The sequence below is a fragment of the Aplidium turbinatum genome, chromosome 6 (assembly GCF_918807975.1).
Source record: "Aplidium turbinatum chromosome 6, kaAplTurb1.1, whole genome shotgun sequence".
NCBI classification, from domain to species: domain Eukaryota; kingdom Metazoa; phylum Chordata; class Ascidiacea; order Aplousobranchia; family Polyclinidae; genus Aplidium; species Aplidium turbinatum.
In genome coordinates this window covers 24,562,989-24,579,140 of record NC_137477.1, presented here as the reverse complement: position 1 = coordinate 24,579,140, position 16,152 = coordinate 24,562,989, and the positions used below count along the sequence as shown (strand labels likewise).

The 16,152-nt window shown below is 37.4% G+C and overlaps 1 protein-coding gene across 1 annotated transcript; it reads right to left on the bottom strand.

Annotated features, from left to right (window-relative positions):
• Window positions 1–204: 204 nt before the first annotated feature.
• Window positions 205–3,549, bottom strand: LOC145772032 (general transcription factor II-I repeat domain-containing protein 2-like). The gene is made up of 3 exons (XM_082583841.1): window positions 3,409–3,549; window positions 2,715–2,833; window positions 205–1,393 (listed from the first exon to the last, which is right to left on the bottom strand). Exon 3 carries the CDS (start codon window positions 869–871, stop codon window positions 428–430), a length of 444 nt encoding a protein of 147 aa, XP_082439967.1. The 5' UTR covers window positions 872–1,393; window positions 2,715–2,833; window positions 3,409–3,549; the 3' UTR covers window positions 205–427.
• Between the last annotated feature and the right edge of the window lie 12,603 nt (window positions 3,550–16,152).

Genomic DNA, 16,152 nt, shown 5'->3' with positions numbered 1-16,152 from the left:
TCTACATTTGCCAAATGTCTCTGTACCTAAACCTCGCTCATCACCAAAAGTTTATTGTTGAACCTGGCTAATCCTTGGGCGAAAGAACAGCATTAACACGGATTTATAAGCAATACTACTCCCTTTGTGACAAAGCAAAGTAACAGCCGAGCTTCGTATATTTTCACATTTATTAGAAACAAGCCACATCAAATTGTATAGATCAGGGGCGGGCAACTTCTCCAGTCGGCGGGCCTGATATGGGAAAATGAAGTACTTGGCGGGCCGGATTTATGAATCGCTACATTAATCGCGTATTTATCTACCTAGACAAGGAATAAATCGTATTTAATGTAATGTAAACTTTAAGTTTAAAGCATAGAGACCAAAAACAGTATTTAATGAATTTATTAACAATTAACGTAATGTACTTCAATAGCTGCTGAAGTCAATGAGACATCTGTGGTCGATCAAAGTTGTCAACAAGTTCTTTGAATTCTGGCTGCATGTCGGACGTAGAAACCCTCAGTAAAGACTGCACGTAAACATCAGTGAGATTGGATCGCAGCTTTGTCTTGTTAATGTTCATGGTCGAATATGTTTGCTCGCAAATGTATGTAGACCCGAACAGAACAAGTAGTTTCATGGCCATCTTTCTCAGGTTGGCAAGCTTGGACTCATTCAGTGACGCATGAAATTTATCAATGCCGTTAGATTGGAATATCTCTTTCAGGGTAGAGTCACACTGCAAATCAATCAATTCCAGCTGTACGGCATCCGGCACCTTTTCAAACTCAGGTGCAAAAGGTGATGACAAGATATCAAACTCAGCAGAAAGTTTCTGAAAGTCTGCAAAACGACGACCAAATTCATTGCCTAGTGCAGATGTCATATTGGTGTCCTACTTCTCAATTGTCATCATCTGGGGTGCCATAGTTTCGAGTGTTGGAAAGTGCGTTGTGATATTCTCATTGAGCTGGCGATAAAACAGTTTTAGCTTCACCCTGAATGCCTTCATTGTTGAGTACATTTCGTGAGCAAAAGTGCCCTTCCCTTGAAGTCTAGTGTTCAATTCTTACAAAAGACAAAGAAAAAGAATGGAAGGGCCCGTTTATGACAGAACAGGACATGCTTGTCACTCGACTAAATACCGAAAACAAAGAATCAAAAAACATAAAGAATAATAATAACTGTCACTATTATTTGACGTAGTAAGCAAGTAGTGGGGGATTGCGGCAGAGTGTGGCCGCGGGCCATTATCATTTAAAGACCGGAAGCTGTCTGCGGGCCGCTCAAAATTCCGTCGCGGGCCGAATCCGGCCCGCGGGCCGTATGTTGCCCGTCCCTGGTATAGATAGATGAATTCATCGCACATCAGCAGCTTTCTTTTGTGAATCGTCGTTATTTTGAGTTCCTGCGATTAAAACAAAAATATTTAAATCAAAAGGGCTGTTTGGCAACAGTGTAGAATTTTGACCAGTTGTCGTCCAGGATAATACGACGTTAACGTTAATTGACAATCTGCAATATCAATGTAATATCTAGGGCCATTTAAAGTCATTAAAGTCATATTTTTTTCTGTGCATCAGTATGTCGTGAAATCAATTTTAACGCAAAAACCGCATCCTATGAGGTATATTAAAAAAGTTTTGAAGTCATATAAAGTCATATTTTCCTGGTTAGGTCATAAATCAGCTTTTTAAGTTATATAGTCATATTTTTGAGTTATAAAGTGATACCGTTGTATACTTTAAATAAAAAGTACCAATTTAAGCGGTGAAGCAATTAAGCACTAAGAAAGTAAGGCAATTTCTGATTGAACGAAGGCAAACTGTAGGATTAGCCTACATAACACTTACAGTCACAGACCTATATTTTATGAGGTCACACATTGCATTGTGTTGCAACACAATCTGTTCTACTTCTGTGCATTGAAGTGGAACGTCATGTGAAGTTCAGTCAGTGGGTAGACAAGCTAAAAAGCTCAACCTCGGTCTACTTATATACAAATACAGTACAACTAGTAGCAAACTGAAGAACATAACAGTTAAATATATACAGAGACTTAGACATAGAGAGAATATCTGGTTCATGATGCAAAAAGTGAAACAATCAAATGCAGCGAAAGTCAAAGCGATTTTAAATGCCCCTGAAAAGATCCGCTTGAGCTCAAAAATTACAGAAGCGATTGGACAAAAACGATGTGAAACAAATTACTGAGCTACAAAGACAAGACATTTCACCAGCGCTTTATGCAAAACTGCAGAAGTGTCAACCCACAGCAGCGTCTGTGGAGCGCTCATTTTCCTTACTAAAGTCATTTTTACGTCCAAATCGTAACTTCAAAGACTCTAACATTCCACACTACATGAAACTGTACTACAACAGTGGTTTAAAATAAAAATGGATGTGTATTACTGTTATGTTGCGTATGTTTTACTCTTTAGTTCCGTGAGTGACGTTGTTCGCATGTAAAAATAAACGATTTTCACATAAAGTCATATAAAGTCATATTTTCCAAAAAATAAAGTCATATTATTGATTTTCTAAGGTCATATAAAAATGGCCCTAGATTACCCTCTCTCCAACGTGCGTGACAAAAAACTTCATCATTCGCTTCTGCGCCACACAGAGCAATAATCAAGTTCCAATACATTCTAACTGCTTGTACAGTAGTTATTCAGTAAATAAAGCAACACATTCGCAGTTGTCTTTCAAACATATAACAAACTCACCAAAAGTTAGTTTTTGCCGTTTTCGGCCACCTTGCCTGTCCTTCCAATTTCGAAATCACTCTGAAACACTTCATCAATTTGCTGCACAGCAGCAGCTTTGTCGTGCGCCATCACCACGTCTAACCATGAAAGCAAAAAAGAAGTGTTAAATCAGTATGTAAATGCCTCTCAAACGAGTGCTTAGACTTCACGATGTTTTTTTTCTTTCTTTGTTCTCGACATGACTTGAACTGTGTTGTGTTCGATAACAAATACAATGATTGGCATAAGTCCACTGGTACAATCGCTTGCATTTTTGCCAACAACTTGACTTAAATTTGCCGCCTGCAAAATGTACATCGAATGTAATGACAGGGGTTTCATCCATCATATTAATAAGCTTCAGCACTTGTTACAGAAATTCTCGACTGTTACAAATGACAGCCAACGTTTAAGGTTTATTTTGGGATTCAACTGACGGCATGACATCACAAGCTCTGCTACTTTGCTGATATCTTCTTAGCACTCATCTAGGAGCACCGGCACTAAATTTGTCATGAAAATATTTCATATGAAAGTTTTCCATTGGTCATTGAGTTTTATAACTTTCTCTAAATTGAGTTTTATAACTTTCTTTAAATTGTGTAAACGTAGCCTAGTGACAAAAAGGACTTTACACAATATTTCAGGTTTTATGAATAAGACATTCACTTACCAGGTTTTCATAAACATTGTCGTAAGTCATTCCTATAGTCTCATTTTGATCATTTCTAAAACTTCTTTCGGCCGTAATATCTCAATTGAATTCGATTTTTTTATATTTTCGATGCAAGAAGCAAAAATTCCTCTTAGCGCTGTTCACATAAGCATTGTGCTCTCGTCTCTCCACCACAGTCCATGTATTTGTGTATTGCGCACAACCCGCCATGCTTGAACAGTCGAAGTGAATCGAGTGACGTCATAATCCCTTTAGCAAAGGATTAAATCATGGCTTTTGTCTTCCTTCATCAAAACAAACCAAGCTGTTCTGCTAAATTGCATCCCCTCACGTTGATATAACGCATCGCCGCATTCTAAAGCTTTGTTGACTATTTCACTTCAACGTGTCACCAAGTTTTTGAATGCGAGACTCTAACTTCGGGAAACTTGTCACTTTTTCAAATTCTTTTGTGTTAAATCGCCCTTGTTGCTCTTGCAGTAAAAGTTTTCTTTTTTCGCTTTCTTTTCTAGGTTTGGTGGCTGTGCATTTTTAAGATTATGTTCTTCAAACACTGTTTTATTGATGCATATTTTAAACCTTTTGGTTTTGTCATCTTTTCATTTTGTTGGTGTAAAATTGAAATAAAAGTAATACTGAAGTGAAGTGTTTGCCTTTTAAATTTGATCGGATAATAAATAAAAAATGCAATTGTTGGCAATACTGATAAAATAGGCTATTGGTGGTTGCTGATCACACTATGCTGTGTAGTGTGTAATGTATTTTGACTAAACACATGAATCAGTAGCGCACCCAGAAAAAAATTTAGGGGGGGGCTAATTTAGAAATGTTGGCCGAGTGATTTGCGACAATAATGACAGTAGGCCAATGCCCATCCCTTTGATTAATATTTAAAGGCACTCACCGGCCACGGCCCACAACCCACCGGTTGCCGATACATCAGGATTCGTTCTCTCAATCAGATTACAAGTTGGCCTAGTGAACCCCATGGTATTAGAACCATCAGCACTCTCATCCCTACGTCCACTCTCGGAATCTTCTATAGATCTCGGCTTTTTCGTCATGTATGACAAAATAGAATTAGCTTTCCGTTTACCAACACAAATAAGTGCGAAAACAACAACTAGCGCAAAAACAGTTTGAAACAAAACACTAATTTTGTGAACAATAAATGTGATGTGGACATTTTTCCTACTTACAAAACATTCACAATTAGTTCGTATTTTCAATTAAAGTCCCAGACGCTTTCGTCTTTCTGCTCAAATATCGTATATAATTTTACATGTCCGTGTGATTCAGCATTGACGTACGGTACATCGGTATGTCCACCCAGGGGCGCAGGAAGCGGGGGGATGCTCCCCCACCTTCAAGTTAAGGATGGTAGAAGTAGGGGATTGCTCACTCAAAAGTAAGATGGACAACTTACTGGAGAGTCATAATGTTTTGACAAAATTTGATGCAACTACAGCTTGAGGTCTACTGCCATATGTCGCATACTCAGGTGCAGTTTATATGACCTGCCCACGTTTGTACAAAGTGTGTATTGCCAAAATAAACGTAGGAAATATGTGATATCATGTTCATTTAATAGTATTCAAGTCATGATAATGCAGCGGTATACTTCACGCAACAGCGGTAACGGTAAGTAGCCTCAAACTGCTGTAGTGAGGTTTTGCAGATTTTTTAGCACCCAAAATTTTAACCAAATATAACAATTCATTTGATGAGAATAAATTTACCTAAAAGCAAAAAAAACGTTGTGCAGTTCTGTTAATTTTTGAACTTCTTAGTAACCCTCCAGCTGTCCTTTTCGTAGGAAAAATCATTAAAGTGAGTCGTCCCGGTATTCTACTGCCCCTACTTCAAGTTGTCTGTAGATGGAGGGGTAGTGGTGCCCTTTTAAGGTCATGTAAGCTACTGCACATTTTGCAATATAACAATTTCTGCTATTCGCTTTTAGCCTAATTATAATCTTTCATTTTTGGCTTAAAATAATATTCACGCCACAAAATTATGTAGGCCTTAACTCAGTAGGTTACATCAATATGACATAGCATGACGCCCTTCTTTGTATACCGGACACTTATAGGCTATCATTACTCAATTGTGAGCTGATAGATGAGCATTATCGCTATAGCTTATCTTAAAGCTTTTAAAAAAATTGGGCTTTCAGTAAACAAAAGTGCCCTTTTTTCATAATCCTGCCACTCCCACCAGTCAAAAATCGTTCCGGCGCCCCTGTGTCCACCAGACATTTGACTGCGGGAAAGGGTCGCTAGTCCTCACACCCGTTGGTCGACGTTGCCTTACATGCGAGAGTGGGAGCTCGCGATGTTGGGGGTGCTCAGCGAAGGCAAGTCGACCCTTGTGTTCTGTGCCACATGACCACGAGCGTAGCCTACTGGAGCATCTGAATTTTAGAGACTTAAAGAAAAGTGCCACCCAAGACCATATCATGGAGTGTTCTTTTTGCCCAGATCAAAAATTCTCTGCTGACTCATTTAAAATTTTACGCAAGAGCAAATCCCAATTTAACACTAAAATTCAGGAAGCACTGTTATGCTACAACCCAAATTTAAACAAACAATTATTTGCTGGAGGCGCGTCCATTCTCCTTAACATTTACTTGATGTATCACGTTCTCTGTGGTGCAAACTTTTTTGTAGTTATTTATGTAGTTGCCTTTTCTTAATGTAAGTTTACTTTCAAGAAGTTGAAATTTATTGCATTTTTTAATTATTTTTGGATTCCTGATGAAGGCTTAAAGTTAAGCCGAAAACGTTCCACTGTTAAAACTATTTGTAAATATGTAAAATATATATTGTTATAATGCTCAGCCCTGTTGTATTGTTGTGTCTTATTCATGTCTAACCTGTAAGCAAAAGGTATAAATCGGGAACATACAAAAGTCAAAAACTTCATTTTTTGTGGCGGGTTTGGGGGGGGCTTGAGCCCCCTTAGCCCCATGCTGGGTGCGCTACTGACATGAATAAGCCATGTAGGCTAGTAGCCTATTTTCAAAGAATGCAACAAGTGAAGCTGAAATGAAGTGTCAAAAGTCCTTTTGAATCGGAAAAAGTGTTGGCAAAATTACCAGCCTTGTGCCAACACATCCAGCAAATAGCAAACGTTGTACTTGTTCATTTTGTACAAACGTGTGAAGGAAACTTTAAACTGTTTCGGTATATCAAGCACGTTTTAACGTTCGCGTTTTGTCGCCTCTAGCTTTTTATGGACCTCTGCTCTGTTTGGCATTAAGAAGCTGAAATAGCATTTGCCAATCACGGCAGCATTTGCCAATCACACAACTATGTTTTTCAACTAAACCACATAAGAAGTCTGTGTTGGTATTTTTAAAGATGAAACAAATAAACATGAAATAAAATGTTTGAAAACTTTTTGAACGCATAATCAGAAAAATGGTAATTGTTGGCATATTGCTGGTAATGTTGGACAAAATCGCCAACTTTGTGCCAACACATCTAGCATATAACCAACGTTGCAATATTGTTTATTTTGTGGAAACGTGTAGGCTAATGGAAACTTTAAACTGTTTCGGCATCAAGCACGTTATCACGCTCGCGTTTTGTTGCTCCTATCTTTTCTGGACCTCTGCTCAGTTTGGCATTAACAAACTGAAATGAAATTACTTTGTTGGCAAAACATTGGCTACACTTCTGACCAACGCTGGCCTTAAATATTCATAGTATGTTTGTACAGTATTAGAAAAACAATAGCAGAATTGATAACTTATTATTAAAATTTAAAATTGTAGCAAAATGATGATATACATTTGCATAATTTGCAAGAAACACCAAAATTGTTATGAATTGGCACAACATTGGCAATGCTTCTGACCAATGTTGGCCAATCACACAACTGTATTTTGAAGCAATACCACATGAAAAGAGGTTTGTGTTAGTATATTTTCAGATTAAAACAAATCAACCTGAAATAAAATCTTAGAGAACTTTTTGAACGCATAATAAGAATAATCGTAAACGTTGGCGTATTGTTGGCAATGTTGGCAAAATGTTGGACAAAATTGCCAACATTGTGCCAACACACCCAGCATATAGCCAACGATGGCCCAACAATCAATGTTTGCTAACTTGAGCCCCAATGTGCAAAGTCAGACTTGGAGAATGGATAGCCTGACCCAGATTTTTAATCACAGCTTGATGTTGATCAATATAGGCTAAGCACCACTTTGAAGGAAAAAAAGATTTATTCTACCAATTGTCTCCGATGGACGATTGTACACAGGCCTGGATTAACCATTGTGCTAGGGTTTGCTAAAGCACAGGGGCCCCGCAGACAGAGGGCCCCACTTTTCCTAAAAATGAAATAAATAAAATAACAAAATTTTCCTGAAAAAAAAAACAGATTATACAGAGTGTCATGAATTTAGCGAAAGAATTTCCTACTGATGTTGATCTCTGTCTTGTTGATGAACTTTTGAATTTCTACCTGTATCTTAAAAAGGCTTATGGAAATAAAGCAAGTTTTAGTCATGAAAACATGTACCAGATAATAAACAATGACGAAGTTGAAGCTACTTTACCTAATGTACGGTAGAAACAATTCTTAGATTGTTTCTTTGTATGATGGTCATTGGTCACTAACTGTTCTGGAGAAGGATCATTCTCTAAGTTGAAAAGAATCAAAAACGTACTTCGGTCTACAATGACACAATAGCGATTGGCTAATCTGTGCCTTCTCAGCATAGAGTATGATAAACTGTGACTTGGATAGCATAGATTTTAATAGCATAGATAAGGATAGCATCAATTTTGATGCTATCCTTACAGACTTTGCAGCAAAGAAAGCCAGAAAAAAGTTGTGCGACTGAATTTCATGTTAGTTTTCTAAATCCTATTGGTAGTTAGTGAATGAAAGAGCAGTTTAGAATAGAAATTCTGAATAACTTTTCATTGCAATTTGCGATGTAGTGTGCAGTAGCCTACTAACAGTGGTCCCTTGCTACAATGTTTTCCCTTGCACGGTTTCGTTGATTTAATGTGTGTGATTTTGCATCCATTATCGTAAGCTGGTAAGGGCCCCGTAAAATTCATTAGCACAGGGGCCCCATTTGACCTTAATCCGGGCCTGATTGTACAGTTCAGTTTGTTTTTATTTCTGACCATCACAACAACAAAAAACAATATATGACAAACATAGCAGAGGTCTAGAAAAAGGTAGAAGCGACAAAACGCGGACGTTACAACGTGCATGATACCAAAGCAGGACAATCAGTTTAAAGTATGGCACGGTCGCAACACCTTAATAATTTTTTTTTATAGATTTAGAAAAAAAGAGAAAAAAGGCTAATAATTTATTTATTATTGTTTGTTAACAATTTAAAAGTAAAAAAAATGTAAAAAAGACGGTTGCTATGCTGATCGACCTTGGTAGGTTATCAAAAGTGTTGATGGTCTTGAGGGGAACACTCTTGATGCGTTAGTTCATCACGTAAAGCAAGGTAGGCAAAGAAAACCCCTGAAAGAAATCCTACCACGGGCAAAGCCATTTCAAACGCAACGCACCAGGCCTCGCAAGACTAACAAAAAACGATACAGTAGATATTATTGAAACAGCATAGAAATACAGTATAAACAATTTATTGAAGGCTTTCTTTTTAAAAGTCACGTAGATAATACTGGTAGTCAGTTAATTGCGTCCCGCTTAGCCGTAATCGTAAGTTATGGGCTATGCAACCCGCAGGCCGCCGCAGGAGATGGAGTGCTACATGCATGAAATATTGTAAGCGCTCTTGAAACATCAGACAGAAACTAAATTAAGAGAACGTTTAGTCGTCGTCAGTGTAGCCCAGCGGCCCAGAGTTAGGGAGGCAGCAACCTTGACAACGTGGGATCAATCCACCTTCGTCACCACTTTTTCTCTTTTTGAATTATTATCAAAGTTCAAAGTAAGAATCAACTCTATAGCCAAATGCCAGAAGGGTCACACCGAAATGCAGATTGATTGAAAGCAGTCTTGCTCAGCAAGCCAAACTGGTCATTCTTACACCAATCCAACGCTAGAAGACGTTGATTTGATGTATGGAATACTGTTCACCACCGGCCAGACTTTAAGATAAACGCAGCCAGCACTAAAACCAACCAGTAAATAGAGGCGTGTTAATTGGAATTCAATGCGTTTGCCATCCGCAGTTAAAGTTACGTTTCTCGGCGAAATAACTGAAAGGCCGTTTTGTTCTCACTAATTTTCACAAAGTGTAGCAGCTTTTCTCTGATTAATTAATTGCAGCAAACGCTCAAAGAAGAACTCTCGGCCGTTATTAGCAATTACAGTAGAACTCGTCTAATTTGACAGTTTGCTTTATTCGTCACACTATCGTCAGTTCCGTTTTGGTGTAGCCTACAGCAGTTTTGTCCAGTTTGCATAATTCATCACTTTTTTCTAATCCCCTTGAGGTGACGAATGCTACAGTAGGCCAGGGATATCTAAAGAAGGGGGTATGAAGGCTCAGAGCGATAGCTGATTCTCATGACACTAGAAGGGCGGTAGTTGGTACCGCGTTAAACATGCGGTTCTTTTTTAAATTGCAGAAAGTTTTGTAGTGCAGCTGGTACACTCAGCTACACAAGACAGTTAGCAAGTGTTATGTAGAACATATTTAAAGAATACTTGTTTGAAAAGACAGTTGAAAGGTTACCAGTTAGCTGTTTTTTTGACAAAACCAATGCAGTTGGCTAGGTGTAAAGCAAGTAATACGGGTAGTTGAATCAGGGATATCTAGAGAAGGGGATGCGAAGGCTTCACAGCAATTGCCTTATTCTTATGACACTACCAGGGCGGTATCTTGTAGCGCGTTAAACAAGCAGTTCTTCTCAAAATTGCAGAACGTTTTATAGTGTAGCTGGCACAGTAAGCTACAGAAGACAGTTAGTAAATGCTACATAGAGCATATTCAAAGAATACTTCTTTGAAAAGTTACCAGTAAGCTGTTTTTCTTAACAAAGCCTTTGCAGTAGGCTAGATGTAAAGCAAATATACGGGTAGTTGAATTAACAAGTAACCATGAGCATACAATTAGTATCAATGACGGTTGCTAATAGTACAATGCAGGTTATCATAACAAGATTTACTAAACTACTATCGGTGCCTATTGTTATTTTACGGTGAACAGAGATTATTTACGATGAACAGAAGCTCTTCTATTGTCAGACGTATTAAAAGCCTTCATATCCCCTTCTTTAGATACCCCTGAGTTGAATTAAACAAGTGATTATGAGCTTTCATTGAACATCCATACCTGGTGGTAATAGTGCAATGCAGGTTGTCATAACAAACTTTATTAAATTACTATATGTGCCAATCGTTATTTTACCATAAACTGAGATTATTTAAGATAAATAGAAGCCCTTCTATTGTCAGACGTAATAAAAGCCTTCATATCCCCTTCAGTAGGCCTACAAGCAAATAAATTTAACCAGGTTCGGAAACTTACGGTACCGGTGTGCAACTTTTTGATAAAGCTTTCGTCACAGAAAATGCAGCCTCTTCAGAATTTGGAAGCAAAAACATAAAAGTTAATTGAAATTATTTAAAATATTTTTCAATGTCAAACAATTTTCAGAACTCAATTTTGCCTCTAATACGTTTTGTTTTTTATTCTATGTGTTCAAAGTTATTGGAAACTTGATCTTTTTCCAGACAGTAAAATCTGCCATTTTTAATAACGGGATTTTGCTGTCTGGGTTATCGCTTTTAGAATGTAGGTTGGTTTTTCAATTCTTTCAGACAAACTAGCGTTGCTTGACCTTACGGTCTTTTTAACTAAAGAACTGCTTAACGCTAAGAAGAACTTAGCTTAGCATTGTTTAAGTCCTGGTCGATTTCCTGTTGCAGAAAGTTATTCTTAATCTCTTCTTAGTTAAGTTCTGTTTAAGTTTTCAGTCAATGACTTAAGTCTACGTACGTGACGCATTGCGTAAGAATTTCTTACGTCGTCGCTGATACATCACCGACACTAGACTTGCAAAGCAGCACCTGCGCATACGAAACTTCTAATTCTGGTCATTTTTATGCTGTAACATAGCATCTTTTCACATATAAACTAGGTGGGCAATTGCCCACCTAGTCCCTTTGCTTGCCCCCCTAGCCCTTTCTTTGCCCACCTAGTTTGAAACTAGGTGGGCAATTTTTAAGACCTAATTTTTGTTTAAGTTAGATCCAAGTTAAAGAATGAACAGCTAAATGGAAAGCTTCAGCATACATTTAGAACTTATCAGCCTACCTTTGACTTTACTTATAATATCCTTAATGTTCCATTCAAGCAGATTAATTATTATCAATTTGTGTTGTGAGTAGCCTACCTCATATTTTGTGTGAGATTCTAAATGTCTGAATTACCGAAGTTTGTTTCCTGATTTTCATTAAAATAAAATACCATCAGCTCTTTAGAATCATCTAATTCTGCAAAGATTTAACTCTTGTACTATCTTAGCAGTTGTGTTTCATATACTGTATTATCATCGTTGTTTCTTTTATGGCTATTATCATAGTTGTTTCTTTTTACTGTAGTACAAGAGACCTCTGCAACTAAATGTCGCTAGATTAAATTTTATTAGATTACACAGGCCAACAAAAAAGATAAAAAATTTTGTGTCTGCAATGTAAGATGTGATTTAGGGTACCGTATTGTTCCAGACAATTGTTCACCTAATCAAACGTCATATAAAAACCGTTATGGTCTACTTAACCTAGCTGGCATCTTACGTCATGGAAATTGCTAGAAAATGTCCAAATATTGCACCATCGTTCGGAAGACCTTATGAAGAATTGCATCAGCCGCTTTGAACACCTGTTTGAATGACTTCATAATTGTCTTTCATTGTTGCGTCACAGTACTGCGTACGTGAGTTTGAGATATTGCAAATCATTCTGGTTATTCTTAAAATTGTTTGTTGGAAGTCAGTCGCATATTTAACTGTTTACTTGGTGCTTACTAGCTGGACAAATTTTCCGTCTTTTAACCAAGTAATCTGTTCTGTAGTGACAAGTTTTAGTGGTGTACGGCGTTGCATTCCATTTTCGACAGCCAGGTGGCTAATTTTACAGAAATACAAATTTGAATAGACGTTTCAAAGGAGTGTTTCCTTTTCGGTCATTACATGCAGACGAACGGATTCGGGAATCTTATGTTACAATTTTCCCACGAAGAGATTATGGTTTACCGCTGTGACCACGTTATATTGAGGCTGCTGATTTCAAAAGCACAGATTTTACCCATCACATCAAGTTTTTGAGATTTTTGCATGATATGTTTTCTCATAATTTGGGCTTTTTGGCCGAATTTTCTCTTACTGTTATCGTTTTGTAAAGACCTTATGAGCCAATAGTGTTTGAAAATTTGTCATAATCATGGAAATGATTTTATTTTGTAACATTTGGAGATGTATGATGACACCATGACCATTGGGGTGACCGACCTATCTTCAGAAGGTACTAGTCAGAAGACCCCCTAGCTAGATAGTCCACTGGTCAAAAAAGTCACATAGACCGTCTGTCTAGTCGACCATCTGTCTATGGTAGACCATACAACTTATGTATCTTCTGAGAACTGTCTATAAACCACCCCTTACAGGCAGGGTTACATTCACGTTGTCAGTACCACTCCACTTTTGATATATAACATCGGTTATATCTTTTTTGCTGAACGTGGATATTTAAGCTTATGTGAAACTTGTGTATAACTCATTCTTTTTTGAATTTTCATGTATTCAGATTTTTTCATATTATCAAGGTGTTAATTCTGTTTGTGGTGTGAATAAGTATAGCAGGATGGCATCTTCAAGGAGAAAATGTGAAAATGACCCTGATGTTTTTTGTTACATATGTGGCAGTTATGTGTTCCTAACCAAAGGCAAACCATAACAATTTTTGTGAAACAAGCATATCTTGCATACTTTAAAATTCGCCTGGGTGATCAGGACAAATCATGGGCTCCACATACTGCATGTAAAGCTTGTGTGGAAAACCTAAGACGATAGATCAATGGAAATCCTAAATCAACTGACAACATTCACGAAAATCATGCAAGCGAAAGTTTGTCCCAGAGTAACGTTTCCCAAAACTGCATTTGAATTTTCTTTTTTCAGTAGAACTGAACCTATTTTTAAGTGTCTATTCTATTCAATTTCTACAATTTTATTTTTCTTTGCTGGCGCAAACATATAGCGAATGGCATTACAGACACACAACTGTAGCACCAACAAAAAGACAAGATGGCAAAATCAAAAGGTTTAAAATATGCATTGGAGATTTGCACAGCCACCAAACCTACTTCTTAACACGAAAAAAATAACAATGTAGCCTACTCTTGTAAAAAAAAGAACATTGAACGTTTAGTGTTAGCAGATAAACTTTGAAGAATTGGGTTCAAGTTACCAGACGTCAATAAAATAAAATAAAACAGGTCTTGAAATACCTCAATGTTTTCATTAATATTATATTTGTAGCTATGTCTTGTGTAGACTTTATCGTGATGAATTTAGACTTTATCGCAGACCTTGTTGACAAAAATGGGTTCAAATTCCATGAAACGCCATATAGTCTACCAGTACCAATAGGCCTACAGATCAGGAGTCGATTTTACCAATTTTTACCAAAAAAGCATACAGATATCATGAAATCCTGATGTGATACAAAAAATCTGATGTGATTTTTGAATTCAGCACCCAAAATATACCCTAGAAAGACATTTACTATGCTGACACAAAAAGTGTGTTGGCTTGTGTTATCAGTAGCGCACCCAGAAAAAAATTTAGGGGGGGGGGCTAATTCAGAAATACAGGCCGAGTGATTTGCGACAATAGTGACAGTGACAATAGGTCAATACCCTTCCCTTTGATTAATACGGTATTTAAAAGCACTTACAATCCACCGGTTGCCGATACATCAGTATGCGTTCTCTCAATCAGAATAGAAGTTGGCCTAGTGAACCCCATGTTCAGGCGTGGATCTAGGGTTTTTTTTCGGGAGGGGGGGGGGCAGAAAATTTAAAAATCAATTAAAAAGAAAGAAAAAGATAAAACAGATATGAAAAATGATACTACCACATATACGATATGCTATAAAATAGACATTAGAACAGCTATTTTCATCAATTGTGAATGTTTAAAAAATAAATTTTGCTTGAATAAAAATTGCTAAGCATGCAAAGTAAACTTGAAATTTGGTTTAAAACCCTGTATACAGTGTCCATGATCAATTGGATATTTGTATGTTTGCAGGCTTTTACGGTAATTGATTGAAATTATAATGAAGACTAAAAACTGTAAAACAGCCATTCAAGGTTTCAGATTGTTTCCACTGACGTCATTTGGTTCAACGTTGGTAGCTCAGTCAGCTGAGTCAGCTTCAACAAATGTTGCCATTAAAATGTATTTGAAGTTGTATCAAAGAAAATTACGAAGTCTGATCGATGGATAGTTTCAACCATATTAATAACAAAAAATTATCCCCCTTCCCCTCCCCGGGATTAGTTAAGTCCGCCGTGGGACTAAGATCAGCTGTTTAGAAGCATATCAAACCATTTGATGCGGAAACATACAATTTCAACAATTCCTTACAAAATTTCGGGGGGGGGCCCTTGGACCCCCTCCATAAATCCGCGCCTGTCCATGCTAATAGCACAATCAGCATCCTCATCCCTACGTCCATTCTCGCAATCTTCTATAGATCTCAATTTTTTTGTCATGTATGACAAAATAGAATTAGCTTTCCGTTTGCCAACACAAATAAGTGCAAAAACAACAATTAGTACGAAAACAGTTTGAAACAAAATACTAATTTTGTAAACAGTAAATTTGATGTGGACGTTTTTCCTACTTACAAAACATTCAAATTTAGTTCGTATTTTCAATTAAAGTCCCAGACGCCTTCGTCTCTCTGCTCAAATGTCGTACACAGTTTTACAGGCCCGTGTGATTCGGCATTGACGTACGGTAGCCTAGGCCGACATCGGTATGTCCTCCAGACATTTGACCACGAGAGTACGGGAGCATCTGAACTTTAGGGAGTTAAAGAAAAGTGTCATCAAAGACCATATCATGGAGTGTTCTTTTTGCACTGGTCGAAAATTCTCTGCCGACTCATTTAAAATTTTACTCAAAAGCAAATCCCAATTTGACACCAAAATTCACTGTTATGGTAGGAAGCACTGTTAATCAAACGCTACAACCAAATTTAAACAAACAATCATTTGCTGGAGGCGCGTCCATTCTCTTCAACATTTACTTGATGTAGCCTATCACGTTCCCTGTGGTGCAAATTTTTTTGTAGCTATTTTATGTAGTTGCCTTTTCCTAATGTAATTTTACCTTCAAGAACTTGAAATTTATTGCATTTTTATAAATATTTTCAGATTTCTGATGAGGGCTTAAGTTAAACCGAAAACGTTCGACTGTTAAAACTATTTGTAAATATGTAAAATATATTGTTGTAATGCTCAGCTCTGTTGTATTGTTGTGTCTTATTTATATCTAACCTGTAAGCAAAAGGTATAAATGGGGAACATACAAAAAATTCATTTTTGGTGGTGGGTTTGGGGGGGGGCTTCAGCCCCCTTAGCCCCATGCTGGGTGCGCTACAGTGTGTTATTATTTATAAAATATTGTGGGCAGGGATGAATATAGGAATCAATTATGGGTCTCAAATGTTTAGTCTAAGTAGGTGCCTTGTTACCCACAATTTGCCTGAGAAATCTACATT

What these genes read in the sequence shown, in the direction of transcription:
- LOC145772032 (XM_082583841.1), bottom strand. Translation starts at nt 871, where the DNA reads ATGACATCTGCACTAGGCAATGAATTTGGTCGTCGTTTTGCAGACTTT.